This window comes from Danio aesculapii, chromosome 10, assembly GCF_903798145.1.
Source record: "Danio aesculapii chromosome 10, fDanAes4.1, whole genome shotgun sequence".
Lineage (NCBI taxonomy): Eukaryota > Metazoa > Chordata > Actinopteri > Cypriniformes > Danionidae > Danio > Danio aesculapii.
The window spans coordinates 32,790,775-32,804,264 of record NC_079444.1 but is presented as its reverse complement, the minus strand read 5'-3'; the positions used below and the strand labels follow the sequence as shown (position 1 = coordinate 32,804,264).

The following is a 13,490-nucleotide window of genomic DNA, read 5'->3' as shown; positions in this document are numbered from 1 at the left end:
GTTCAAGCTGTGTTTGGTGCTGAAGGAAGCCACATTATACATAGACATTTGCTTGAAGAGAAAATGGTTGTGCTGCTGTTGTTGTTGTTGTTTTTTGTACGTATTTCCAATATTTTTTGTTTATTTTTAATAAAGAGACTGTTTGATTATTCAGTTGAAGTCAGAATTATTAGCCCCCAGAATTAATTATCCCCGTTTATTTTTTCCCCCAATTTCTGTTTAACGGAGAGAAGATTTTTTTCAACACATTTCTAAACATAATAGTTTTAATAACTCATTTCTAATAACTGATTTATTTTATCTTTGCCATGATTACAGTAAATAATAATTGACTGGATGTTTTTCAAGACACTTCTATACAGCTTAAAGTGACATTTAAAGGCAGAACTAGGTTAATTAGGTTAACTAAGCAGGTTAGGGTAATTAGGCAAGTTATTATATAATGATGGTTTGTTCTGTAGACTATTGAAAAAATAGAGCTTAAAGGGGCTAATAATTTTGACCTTAAAATGGTTTTTAAAAGATTAAGATCTGCTTTTATTCTAGTCGAAATAAAACAAATAAGACTTTCTCCAGAAGAAAAAATATTATTAGACATACTGTGAAAATTTCCGTGCTCTGTTAAACATCATTATATTTAAAAAAGAAAAAAAAAGTAATAATATTATTATAACTAATAATTCTGACTTCAACTGTATATTGTGCAAAAGTCTTAGACCAACAAAGCTGGTATAGTGCTTAGGAATTTTGTATAGTACTGTATATTCTGTAATTGTATTGACCACTGTTCTCCATGTGTTTTTCAGCCTACATGAAGAGGCGCCACAGCTCCATCGGTGAGAGTCATTCGCTGGAGAGCGGCCTGTCCGCAGCGGACCTGACACAGAGTGCCAGTCCCCAACACCTGTCCCAGCAGCCGCCGCAGCAGATGCAGCCTCAACAGCAGCAGCCCCAGCTGAAGAAACCCCGCGTGGTTCTGGCTCCAGAAGAGAAGGAAGCTCTGAAGCGGGCCTACCAGCAGAAGCCTTACCCCTCGCCCAAAACCATTGAGGAGTTAGCTAGTCAGCTCAACCTCAAAACCAGCACCGTCATCAACTGGTTCCACAACTACAGGTATCAAGCAATCTGGTATTAAGACATTTTTTGTCTATCTGTTCCAGGGCTGCGCGATATTAGAAAAATCTGATGATATTTAGTTTTTCTGTGATGTATATTGCAATATGAATACAATTTCACCAGTTGGCCTGACATAACTTCGTTCATTCAGCTTGATTGGGATGATTCTGTAGAGTAATGCATCTGTGTTGTGTATAATAAATTAATAACAAGGTACAATTCAGGTCCAGAAAATGAGTAATCAGATGTAAAATAACACCTGCAGAGTCTTCACTGGATAAAAAGTTCAATAAAATAGTTTCAATGAAAGTTACAAACAGTAACTTTTACAAATAATTATTGTGTGTGAATGCTTTGAACTCCTGAAATGCTTAGTCACTGGCCTCAAAGGGTACATGCAAATTATATATTTTCACTCATGCATCACACTGACCAATCACGAATTAGGATGGAAGAGTCTTGACAAAACCTGAACAGGGATGCTCTCCAAAGACTAATTTTAAACTGTGTTTCTCACTTGTCCTGAAAATTGAGGTCAAAAAACATTTTGATCGCCCCCTGGTGGCTGGGAGCTGTTTCGTTCAGAAACCCTACCCCATTTATTTTGAGATTTTTTTTTTTTTAATTAGTCTAATGCCACTTCACTGTGAATTATTGACAGTATTTTCTGACCCAAGGGCAGGAGATCCAGTCATTCACTTGAGATTTACCATTTGCAAAAAACAACCATCCAATCAAGTTGCCAGTGTACATAATCAAATCCCACTCTCCACAATTCTCTTGTTTGTTTCTCTTTAACTTTCAAATGTCATAATATGGAAGTGAAGACTGTTGCAGTTATATTTTGTTTGCACCAATTGACAATAGCATTTAGTGTACACTTAATGCCTTCTTACACAGTGTGCCAATTATACATTGACGATCAGGGGGGTCAACTGTTTCGATTAGTACAATGGAAGTCAAGAATTATTAGCCCCCTGTTTATTTTTTTCCCCAATTTCTGTTTAACGGAGAGAAGATTTTTCTCAACACATTTCTAAACATAATAGTTTTAATAACTCATTTCTAATAACTGATTTATTTTATCTGTGCCATGATGACAGTAAATAATATTTGACTAGATATTTTCTAAGACAATTCTATACAGCTTAAAGTGACATTTAAAGGCTTAACTAGGTTAATTAGGTTAACTAGGCAGGTTAGGGTAATTAGGCAAGTTATTATATAATTGATTATATATTAGGCAAGTGATGGTTTGTTGTGTAGACAATCAGAACAAAATTTAGCTTAAAAGGGCTAATAATTTTGACCTTAAAATTGTGTTTAAAAAATTAAAAACTGATTTTATTCTAGCCGAAATAAAACAAGTAAGACTTTCTCAAGAAGAAAAAATATGATCAGACATACTGTGAAAATTTCCTTGCTCTGTTAAACATCATTTGGGAAATATTTTAAAAAGAAAAGAAATAAAAAGGGGGGCTAATGATTCTGACTTCAACTGTACAGTATATGTAGTTCATGCTTCTGTCATTTGTATATTTATTTTTAGTTGCGTCTAGTTTATAAATGAAGCTTATTTAAGTTTTGAGCGTTTTGAGGGACATTAGTGTATTCTGACCTACAGTATTCTCTGATTAGCTATTTCAGATGTTACTGTAGGTTGAACTACAAACTATGTGTCTAATTTGACTTTATTTCAGGCTAAATCTGGATACAAACACCTTTTTTACAAGAAAACTAAGTCTTGTGAACACAAAGTCTATCAGGGCTCTGGATCTGCCAATTTCAGCCTTGTTTCTTGAATAGACTGATTGGCGGGATTATGCATTTACAATGGTTTGAACCATTATAGGGGTGGTCAAATGTGTATTTATATGATCTATTATTTCAATTTTACAGATCAGAGTGAAATATTTGTCATCCCCCATACATCTTGTTTTGACCTCCTTCAGGTGGGATCAAACGTTAATTAGGGGGGTCAATCCCCCCCCAAACCTCACTGTAATTTGCACCCTGTTCTTACATGATCAACCTTTTTGGTGTATTCTGATTGGCTGGCATTGATTTTAGCGTTTATTGTTTGTATTGTTTTTAAAAATCATAATAGTTTTAAACGTTTATAGTAATTAATTCTGAAAGTGATTGCCGTAGTAACTTTCCTCTGTCTTTACTGTTAGCATTGTGGTTCAGTATTGTCATTGAATTAAAAGAATTATTCAAACTTATTTATATTTATATGTCATTTGTATGAAAGGGCCCTTTGTGATATGTATCCATTTGCCTCACGAATCTCTCTCTTGTTCTCACAGGTCTCGTATTCGGCGAGAGCTTTTTATTGAAGAGATCCAGGCAGCAGCAGGTGAAGGTGGATCTCCTTCTGCACGGGCTGGAAAATCTGGAGGCGAGGGAGAAAACAGCTGCGACGGCACTGAGTCCGACAGCACGGCAGAAGGCCGACCGAGCGGCTCAGACGAGCGCAAGGGCTTCCTGGAGAGCCCGGGCCTTGGCCACAGAGAAGAAGATGGCGAGGGCGAGTTTCCTAGTGCCTCGGGCACCAGCCGGCCACGAGGAGGCATCATAGACAGCCTGTTCGGCATCCCCGAGTCCATATCCGTCACCAATGCTGCCACGATCCCCTGCCGAAATCCAAAGGATAGCAGTCTACGCAAGAAGAAAGCAGCCAACCTCAACAACATCATCCACAGGCTGGAGAAAGCAGCGAACCGCGACGAGCCTCACGAATGGGAGTTCTGAGGCTCCGCCGCCATCTTGACGTTTTATTCTCACTTTGTCCCTCACTGAGCTAACCCGGCCAAGCCTGGTGCACACACACCACCGGTTAACCCAAGGGTTTTCCATTTGCTGTTTAGAAGTGGGCGTTCAGAGACAAGAACAAGAAAAGGAAACGAGTTTTTAGTCTGTTTATTTTGTGAAGCACTTAACAGCCCTGCTGGCCACAGGACTGTGACACACCATTGGCTAATGGTGACGACACAAAACTGAAAAGCACAGGAGAGGGAGCGTTCCCACGAAATCTTCTCAAGACTGGCGACAGTCACAAAAAACACACTCACACACTATGATATCACAGTGTCTCTATTACTGGTAGAGACGTTCTCACCAACTAGCTGAATAACTGTTACAATAATTTATCAGTTCTCAAGACTCTTGGGAGTTTCCTCTTTTGTATACCGTACGCTTCGGCCGTAAGCAGAGACTAGGTTTCTAACCAAAACATTTAAAAGTAAGTGTTGGCTGAAGGAACACGGGTGCACCGTCCCACCTGCCTCTCCCTCCCTACCCCAGAGGAGGCCATCCAATGGCTATGCAACTCTAGTACGCAATGGATTCCAGAGTAATGGAAGCCGCATTATTTTCACAGTACGGAAGCTTCTCCGATGCGAGAAGAAAATCCTTTTTATAGCAATTAAGTTGCCACCGAGAGATTGCACAGTCAGTTGACTCTAAACAGCACTCCTTTCGATTTTACACGCCAACGGCCTAAAAGAGAAAAAAAAATCGAAAACCACACAAACAAAAAAAATTGTCGTAAGAATCCACGTATCACGCAAAAATTCATTTCGTTCTTGTAAGGTCGATGCAAATGGGAGACGGGAGATATTTCGTAACTCGATAGCTAAGTGTCAATTTTTCTTCTTTTATTTAGGTCTCTTGTAAGGGTAGCGCTCGTTTATTTTTTTTCCATAGCTTTAATCACCTCCGCGACTTGCGTTTTAAAGCTCGCGGAGGTCTTGTTTAATAACAAACGTCATTTTAGGCCAAAACAAAGACAGATAGTGAAGAAAAAAAAGGATTTGTACAGTACTTTGAGTAAATATTCCTGACGAGATATTTTTTAAAGAGAATGAACAAGCCTGATTTTTATCCTCTTATAATAGAACCATACATCAGAGACCTCTAACCAAGTTGGGCGGTTTGGGCCCATAGAATTACCATTCTAATCCAATATCCATGGTGTTATAAATTCTAATTCTATGGTGTGCACTGTATGGGCTGGTCCTCAGCACCAGGGTACCGGACGCTCTCGTGCAAACTCGAAACTTCAGGTTTTTCACCAGCTTCTCCATTCTACATTGTTCACTCAAGCTTTTCATGGCGTCCACGAGTATGTTCACCTGTCCTCTGAGACGACTGGAAAAAAACCCGAAAAACTTCAGAAATGGACTTTTGTTTCGTTCATACTGTAAATGACGGAGGACTTTTCATCCACAGTTCTTGTTTGACACACATTTTAAAAAAAGAGGAAAATATGTCGATTGTGAATGAAAAGCTCTTTTAACGTTGGCAACCTGAGGTGAATCGCATGCGTCAGACGACGCTGCAAGGACTTGGCACCTCTGTAGAAATGTTCTTTCTCTCCTGAATCACCTTTTCGAAACCTGCTCACCTTTCACCTCCGGCCCTTGTGTCATTGTATGCAGTTGATTTAGTGAACGAAAGCGCAGATCGCTGGTGCCACGCACTCGTCTGCGTGCGAAACCTTTGAGTGTGAGGGTGTTTGTGTGCGTGTGATTGTTGACAAGAGTGATCTATATTTGTATATTACTACTACTACTCGCCACAGGCAGTGGAAGCAAACACCTCCTCACGTCCCTAAGCTATTTAGCAGTCCTGCAGCATATCACATAGTACGTTTAAGTTCTTTTTATTTACGCGCATAAACTAATGGTAGATTTTTTTTTTCGTTTGTTTGTTGGTGTGGTTTGCTTATTTATAGATGCTGTCTTTTACATATTGATGTCTTATATTGTTATACGTGTTCTTTTTTTTGTAATGGAAGGGACTATAAAAGGTCAGGTTACATATTTTTAGACTAATAGACTGCCGGCAGTATTGGATTACATTTAAATGATGTACTTTTGATACATGTCTATTGATTAATTCTGAAGATTATCTCTTTTTTTTCATATATTTTACTCGGTTAGTGAGCTGGATGAACAGTTACTACGTTGACAAAGGAAGCAGAATTCTATGTATTGCATTAATTTGAATTAGTACGCATTTTAGATGTTTTAACGAGATGACAATTCAAGGCGAATTGCGTTTGGCTGTACTCACTCTACAAATGACGCTCTTGAATTAGGTTTTCAGGTAATTAACCTGCGAACTTCCTGAGATTACGTTTATTATTATCGCAATCAAGCTTAGTTGCTACAATGAGCCAGTGAACAACTGGTAGTTAACGTCACTGAAAAAATTAGCTGTCGCTTTGAGCTGCACCTTGAGGAATTGGACTTTTTTTTTTTTGTTCTTTTTAAGTAGGAATGAAATTCACTTGATGTCGTTTGGTTGCGTTAAAAATTTACGCCGACGAATCTCGAAGAACGCCGTCGGCTTAAAACTACCTTTTGGCCTTTTTTACGCGTGCCAATGAATGATTCAAATCAAATTTGTCTCTTTAAGACCTAACGAAAGCACAGAGAGATACTACGTGAACCAATCGAAAAATACGAACACGTCAGAATCCCGCGACTGTTTCTCGAACTTTCTCTCCACGTCTAACATTGGAGTGCCTTCACTGAAAAAAACTGTTCGCTACTATAATTGCGTCGTCTTCATTCCACATAGCGTTAAGTAATCGGAAAAATATCGTGTGTCAGATCATAAAACTACGTTTTTAGCAATCTTCGCCAGCAAGTTTATTATAAAAAGGTCTCATCTAGTCTCAGGTCATAACATTCAGTACTTTTAGGGTGTCTCTATCGTTTTATCTGAGAGAAAACAGCTGTCCCAGGATTCAAGCTTGTAAAAAATACTCAAACTAAAAAAACCAAAGGCAATTTTCGATCCGTTAATGCCACATTTAGTCACCCCAAATGTGTTTTAATCATGTCTAGGCATTCATTATATGTTTATAACCATGTTATTGTATTTTAATGGCAAGTTTCCCCTACGCTGGAGGAAGTTCACAGATGGACTATAGTGTGGACCAAATTGTCAAAGCAGACAAATCAGCTTGTAAAGACTCTTTTCCTTATCATAAACATGTGATCTCAATTGAACACAGAAGAAACACACACACACACACACTTTTAGGAGCACATTCAGATCTGGTCTATATTAAGGACTCATTTTTATGTCCGTCACGTTCTTCTCACTGACTGAAACGTAACTGTACTGTCGATTTCATGGCATGAAAGAAAAAAAAACAGACAGATGTCCAGCACTTTTTTCTCTGCTTTTTGCAAATATTTTTCTATGGAAAGTATTGCAGATGACTAAAACACATCAACAATAACGACTGCACAGAGACAGCACGTTTATATGATTTCTTAAAAAAAGGACAAAAAAAATCAACAAAAAAAAAAAAGAAAAACAAAGCAACAATAAAAAACAACAAAAACAACGATCATCATTATTGATATTACATTGGTAGTCACGAGTAGCATTAATGTAGATATTCGTCCGTAGCTTAGTTGGCTAGTGATGTCATAATTGTTACCTCGTTTATTCCCTCACACTTACATCACTTCCTGAGACAGTATGTTCTTTCTTCACCTGAGACAGTATGTTCTGAACAGCCACAATTTGTTTCATCGTATCCCAGATGGAGATCCATTTGATTTCATTTCTGTTTTTTTGTTTGTTTGTTTTGAAAGTTGTGTAGTTGTGTTACATGTGAGGCGAGCACGACGATTATACATCTGTCTCAGCGAGAGCAACACTTAAGTATCACCATTCATTTCGACCAACAATCTATGGAAATGGGATGTCTTGACCATGACATGCAGATCTTTCTCTCTCTCTTTCTGTTGTTGCTCTGTATGCTGTATTATGGGTAATATGAAGCCTTGTAATGAAATATGACAGGCAGCTCCCGACACAAGCTGGTATCCTATAGATTCTCCTTAGGTCTCTCAAAGCTCAGGTAGAACCTCGGTTTAGCACAGTCCTTTTGTCCATTAGTTTGTTGGTGACACTTTCCCTCTTAACACCTGCTAACGACAGTTGTATGGTTTATTTTTCTATGTGTCATGGTTTTGAACCACAAGATGGAGCTGAATCCTCCATTTTACCTGAATAAAGACTCTTCCACTTTGTTCTCTTGATATGTATTCAGTTCGGTTGGTTTTTCCTTTGTGTATCATCATGTAGTCTTGTATTCTGTTCCCAGCGCTGTTACAGTTCTAATCCAAATTGAAAAAAGAAGCAATATCACTGTTTGAAATTCATTATTATTATTATAATTATTATTATTATTCCTCATTACCACCATAGGTGTATTAACTGAAGTAAATATCTTTTGTACAAACACATCACCACTGTACTCTGCATTTATTTGAGCGTTTCTCATGTCGAAAACTTGAAACTAATGTGCAAAATATATTATTTATATCATGTGTAAATGATTTTATGATTATGTACACTCACTGGTCACTTTAGGTAAGGTTGGGCAAAAACATTACTCAAAGATTTTGGTCTACATTTGCAAGATTTTTCAGCAAATCTCCCGCTCCTATAATATTTTAAATACATTTTTTATTTCTATTTTTTTATAGAAATTGAACTAAGTGATATTATCATTATTTCATGCTGTTAATTATATTATTATTCATTCATTTTCTTACGCTTTTCCGGAGCCGACTTCCCTCTCCCCAGACACTTTCTCCAGCTCCTCCGGTGGGATTCCGAGCTGTTTCCAGGCCAGCTGAGAGACATGATGTGAAGTTTAATTTTAAACTTATTTCGAGAGGAGCATGTGCTCGTGATTGACCCAGCTGGTCCACATTAGCTAATCATGATCCTCCAATCAAAGGATCCCAAGTCACTATATATATCCTCAATTCCTCTCTACAACTATCTTCGTCTGGAAGAAACCCCCCTCCTCCCCTTCTTCCACCTTTATCCAGAATGGGTGGCACGGTGGCCCAGTGACTAGCACTGTTGCCTCACAGCAAGAATACCAATGGCGTTGGGTCTTCACTGGGCCATCTGGTGTTTCTGTGCAGAGTTTGCATGTTTTCCCCGTGTCCGTGTGAGTTTCCCCCGGCTTCCCCGGTTTCCTCGCACCATCCAAATGTGCCCTATATTATAGATAAAATAAGCCTAAATCTTTTTTATAATGTCTTACTCTCAGGAAGTTCACCTTGGCCTCAGCAGCGGGGGAGTTTCAGATCGACCTGAGCTCAGTCTCCCCGTGCCCTGTGAAAGGAGGGAGCCCTGGGCTCGAGGAGCCCTTGAGCTCAGGCCTCTCTCCCAGGACAGCACGCCAAACAAGCTATGTATAAATCGTGAGCTAAGTGTGAACTCTTGAAGTGTCCTAATTCGCATACTTGTACTACGCCATAAAAATATGTACTTTTTTTAAGGAAAAATATTTTTACTATTAATACTTTTGAGTGTCTAACAGACAAGTAAGCAAGCTTTGGGACATATTACTTACTCGTTAACAGATTGTTATGTTGCTTATCTATGAGCCCTGTCAATCATCTATACATCCTCCACATTTCTTTCATATTTAATTATATACCTTATTAGAGAAACAGCAGCAGATATAATCTGTTATTCACGAGTCCTTCATGCCGAGAAATCTCCTCAGGTCTTTGGATAATTTTGCATTCAGACATTAATGTCCGACAATATCTTTATAAAAGTTCAGTATTGTTGCAGACTATAACACAGAAAATGTGATTTAAATATTTTCCAGTGGGCTAGATATTGATTAACAGTCATTCAAACAACTTTACCGAAGCCTCTCTTCTTAACGGTTGGTCTCGCGCATCTGCATCCACCATGTTTGTAGTTTATTTACACTTTTTACTCACGTTTGTAATTTTAATCGAATTCACGTCCAATGCTCAATGTACTGATATTGCTCACAGTGGTTAGAGTATGGACGCTTCTATACTTAAAAATGTTACCAGAAATAGTAAACCTACCCTGAACCTTTGGCATACTCTTTAACATAGGCTACTATGATTTGGGACATACTAATTTTATTTTCAAATATTATTTAGGACAGATAGTATGCAAATTGTGATGTAGCAATAGTCCCTCTAGCCTGTCCTGGGTCTTCCCAGAGGCCTCCTCCCGGTAGGACATGTCTGGAACGCCTCCCTAGGTAGGCATCCAGGAGGCATCCGAAACAGATGCTACTTCAAGCTCCTCCCGGATGACAGAGCTCCTCATCCTATCTATAAGGGTGCGCCCTGCCACCCTGCAAAGAAAACTCATTTCAGCCGCTTGTATCTGAGATCTTGTCCTTTTGGTCATGACCCAAAGCTCATGACCATAGGTGAGAGTAGGAACGTAGATTGACTAGTAAATCGAGAGCTTTGCCTTTCGGCTCAGCTCCTCCTTTACCACAATGGACCGGTACATCGACCGCATTACTGCTGCCGCTGCACCAATCCACCTGTCAATCTCACTCTCCATCCTTCGTGAACAAAACCTCAAGATGCTTGAACTCCACCTGGGGTAAGGACTTTCCTCCAACCAGGTTTTGTTCACGAGTGAGGGAAGGATGGAACATGAGAACCAACAGCATATTGCTAATTGTCAGACACTTTCAAGGAACAAAATCTTGTTTTCTTTCTAGTTTTCTTGTTCTGTTGAACACAAAACTAATTCTGAAGAATGTTGAAAACCCTGTAACCATTGACATCCATAGTATTCTTTTTTCCTGCTATGGATTTTAGTGGTTTCAGGTTTACAACAATCTTCAGAATTTATTTTGTGTTCAACAGAACAAGAGTAAAAGTCTTAGAATTGTAATATTTTGGGTCAACGATCTCTTTAAAGTTATTTAGATTCTGTAACTTGATGTTAAAGGGCACCTATGGTGAAAAATCTCCTTTTCAAGCTGTTTGGAAAGACATATGTGTAGGTATGGTGTATAGACTGTCATATTGGGGTGATAAACACACCCAGTCCTTTTTTTTTTTAATTTAACAACATAAAAACGGTGGACCAATTCGGTTTTTAGATCGACCACAACTTGACGTAGGAGTGCGGTTCCCCCGCCCACCGAAATGATTGACAGCAACATATTAACGTGTCTCTGTAGTAAGGAGTATAATCATATCAACAAGACAGGACGTGCACAAAGCAACCGGGAATAAAAGGTGTGTTCAGTTCGCTAGGATCATCAATCATCATCAAACGTGATCAAGAATGAGTTTTACAAGTTTAAAATGTTTTAAAACAGAGCATGTGTGTAATGAATTACAGCTATTCACTTCAGATTCACTTAATCAGCACAGCCGCGTGTCAGAACAATTATAAAGGAAGACGCTTCAATCTCGGTTTGTGGACGTTAAATCAGGTTTATTTTGTACATTAACATAACAGATATCCATACAGCAGTGGAGATTACCCTGTATCCTGTTACATTTGCGTGCAAAAAGGATGCAAAGCTAAACGTGCGTGCTGTCTGTGCGTTTGTGTCGGCGCTGTGTGTGTGTGCGCGTGTGTGTGTGCACGCATAAACTTTGTAAGACATTGTGTGTGACCCATCATTGCAACTCCACAACAAATGCATCAAATACTCATTAATAAAGTTCTTACTGTAGTATTTCTTACAAACGCTACGTGAGATCTGCTTCCTCCTTCATGTCTGTTGTCTGAAGCATCAGAGAGAGGAGATTAAGGCAGGGTGACAGGCACGTGGAAACGGTGGGCGTGAAGGACTAGCCTTAAAGGCGCAGTTCACAAAAAAACGCTACCTGATGCTTTAGAGCTATAAAATAGAAACTTATAAAAGGTATAATAAATAATCTGTTGGGTGTTTTGAGCTGAAACTTTACAGACACCTTCTGGAGACACAAAAAGAAAAAGGAGTAACCTAGGTGCCCTTTAAAACAGTAAATGTTGTAAATATAGGCTATATTTATAATGTCACCAGTGATGTGGCTTTAATCTTATATGAATGTGTGACGTTTTTTACTGTCACTTTTCTGGAAGTGGACCGCAGGTTTAAAACCGCTTGACAAACCATCAGTAGTTTTCAGGAAATTGTGAAAATTCAGCTTTTCTTGGTTCTTCATTCTTCACATTGTTTCTAAACTCGCTGACTCCTCCAAAAGAGATTAGATAACAGAAGCTGCACAATCACCTAAAATAGGAACACTTGGTGACATTAATTTTCATGCAAACATAATTAATAATATATGATGTGTCACCAAAAAATATTGAACTCACATCCATGTGTTGCACGATAAGTGGATTTGACTATTGCAACAGGCGTAAGTTCTGTTGAATATCAAAGGTACTCTACTGGACTGAGATCTGGTATGGAGGCCATTCGAGATCACTAAACTCTTTGTCATATTCGGGAAACTGTTTTGAGATGATTTGAGCGTTGTGACCATCATAAGCAGTGGTCATACAGGGATGGACGGCAGCATTACTCAGGTAGGCTGTGGCATTCAGATTATGCTCAGTTGGTACTTAGGTGACCAAAGTGTTTAAAGAAAATCTCCCCCACACCATTACACCGACCAGCCATTGTAGCAAGGCAAGATGGATCCATGCCTTCATGTTGTTTAAACCAAATTCTGACCCGACCATTAAAATGCTGCAGAAATTGTGACTCGTCAAACAAGATTTTTTCCAGATTTTTTCCAAAATTTCTGCTGTCCAGTTTTTGGGGAGTCTGTGTGAATTTTGACACCCGAAGTGCTCCAATGCTGCTGTAGCTCATCTGCTTCAAGGAGACGCTCTTCTGCCAATCTCAGTTGTAAGAGACTGTTTAGTTTCGGTTCTTTCTATTGGCTCAAACCAGTCCTCTGGCATCTAAAGGGTATTTTTGCACACAGAATTGCCACTTGCTGGATAATTTCCCTTTTTTCAGATTGTTGTCTGTAAATTGTAGAATTGGTTGTGCATGAAAATCCCAGTTTCTGAAATATTCTGGCATCAACAACTATGGCCCATTCAGAGTCATATAAATTCTCTTTCATCCCTGTTCTGATGCTCAGTTTGACCTTCAGCAGATCTTCTTGACCATGTCTACACAGTGTTAATGCATTGCCTTTGGCTAATTAGATGTTTTCCCTAAAGTGAGCATCTTCTGAGACCTTCATTCATCTTGGGAACACAAATTAAGATATTTTAGATGAAATCCGAGAGCTCTCTCATCCTCTATAGACAGCACCGGTGCAAAGACGTTCAAAGTCGAGAAAAAAAAACAAAAAAACATGTGACTTCAGTGGCTGAACTATAATCATATGAAAACTTTAAGACCACTTTTGTGTGCCAAATAATAACAAATTTCTTCCCACATATTAAAGTGGCCAGCGAGTGCATATCAGATATGTGGACTTTAAGCATCCCAATAAAACTAACACAAGCTCAAAACTCTCCAAAAAAAAATTCTGATTAAAAAAAACAAACAAAACCGACACACCGAAAAC

General features: G+C 38.8%; 1 protein-coding gene across 6 annotated transcripts in view; it reads left to right on the top strand.

Moving 5' to 3' along the window:
- cux1a (cut-like homeobox 1a) overlaps window positions 1–8,186 on the top strand; it is a 250,599-nt gene extending 242,413 nt beyond the window's left edge. For all 6 annotated transcript variants that reach the window (XM_056467313.1, XM_056467309.1, XM_056467310.1 and 3 more), the window contains 2 exons: window positions 807–1,113; window positions 3,426–8,186. In XM_056467313.1, the coding sequence (XP_056323288.1) occupies window positions 807–1,113; window positions 3,426–3,870 (752 nt within the window). In that variant the 3' untranslated portion in view covers window positions 3,871–8,186. The remainder of the gene's footprint in view (window positions 1–806; window positions 1,114–3,425) is intronic.
- Window positions 8,187–13,490: the final 5,304 nt, after the last annotated feature.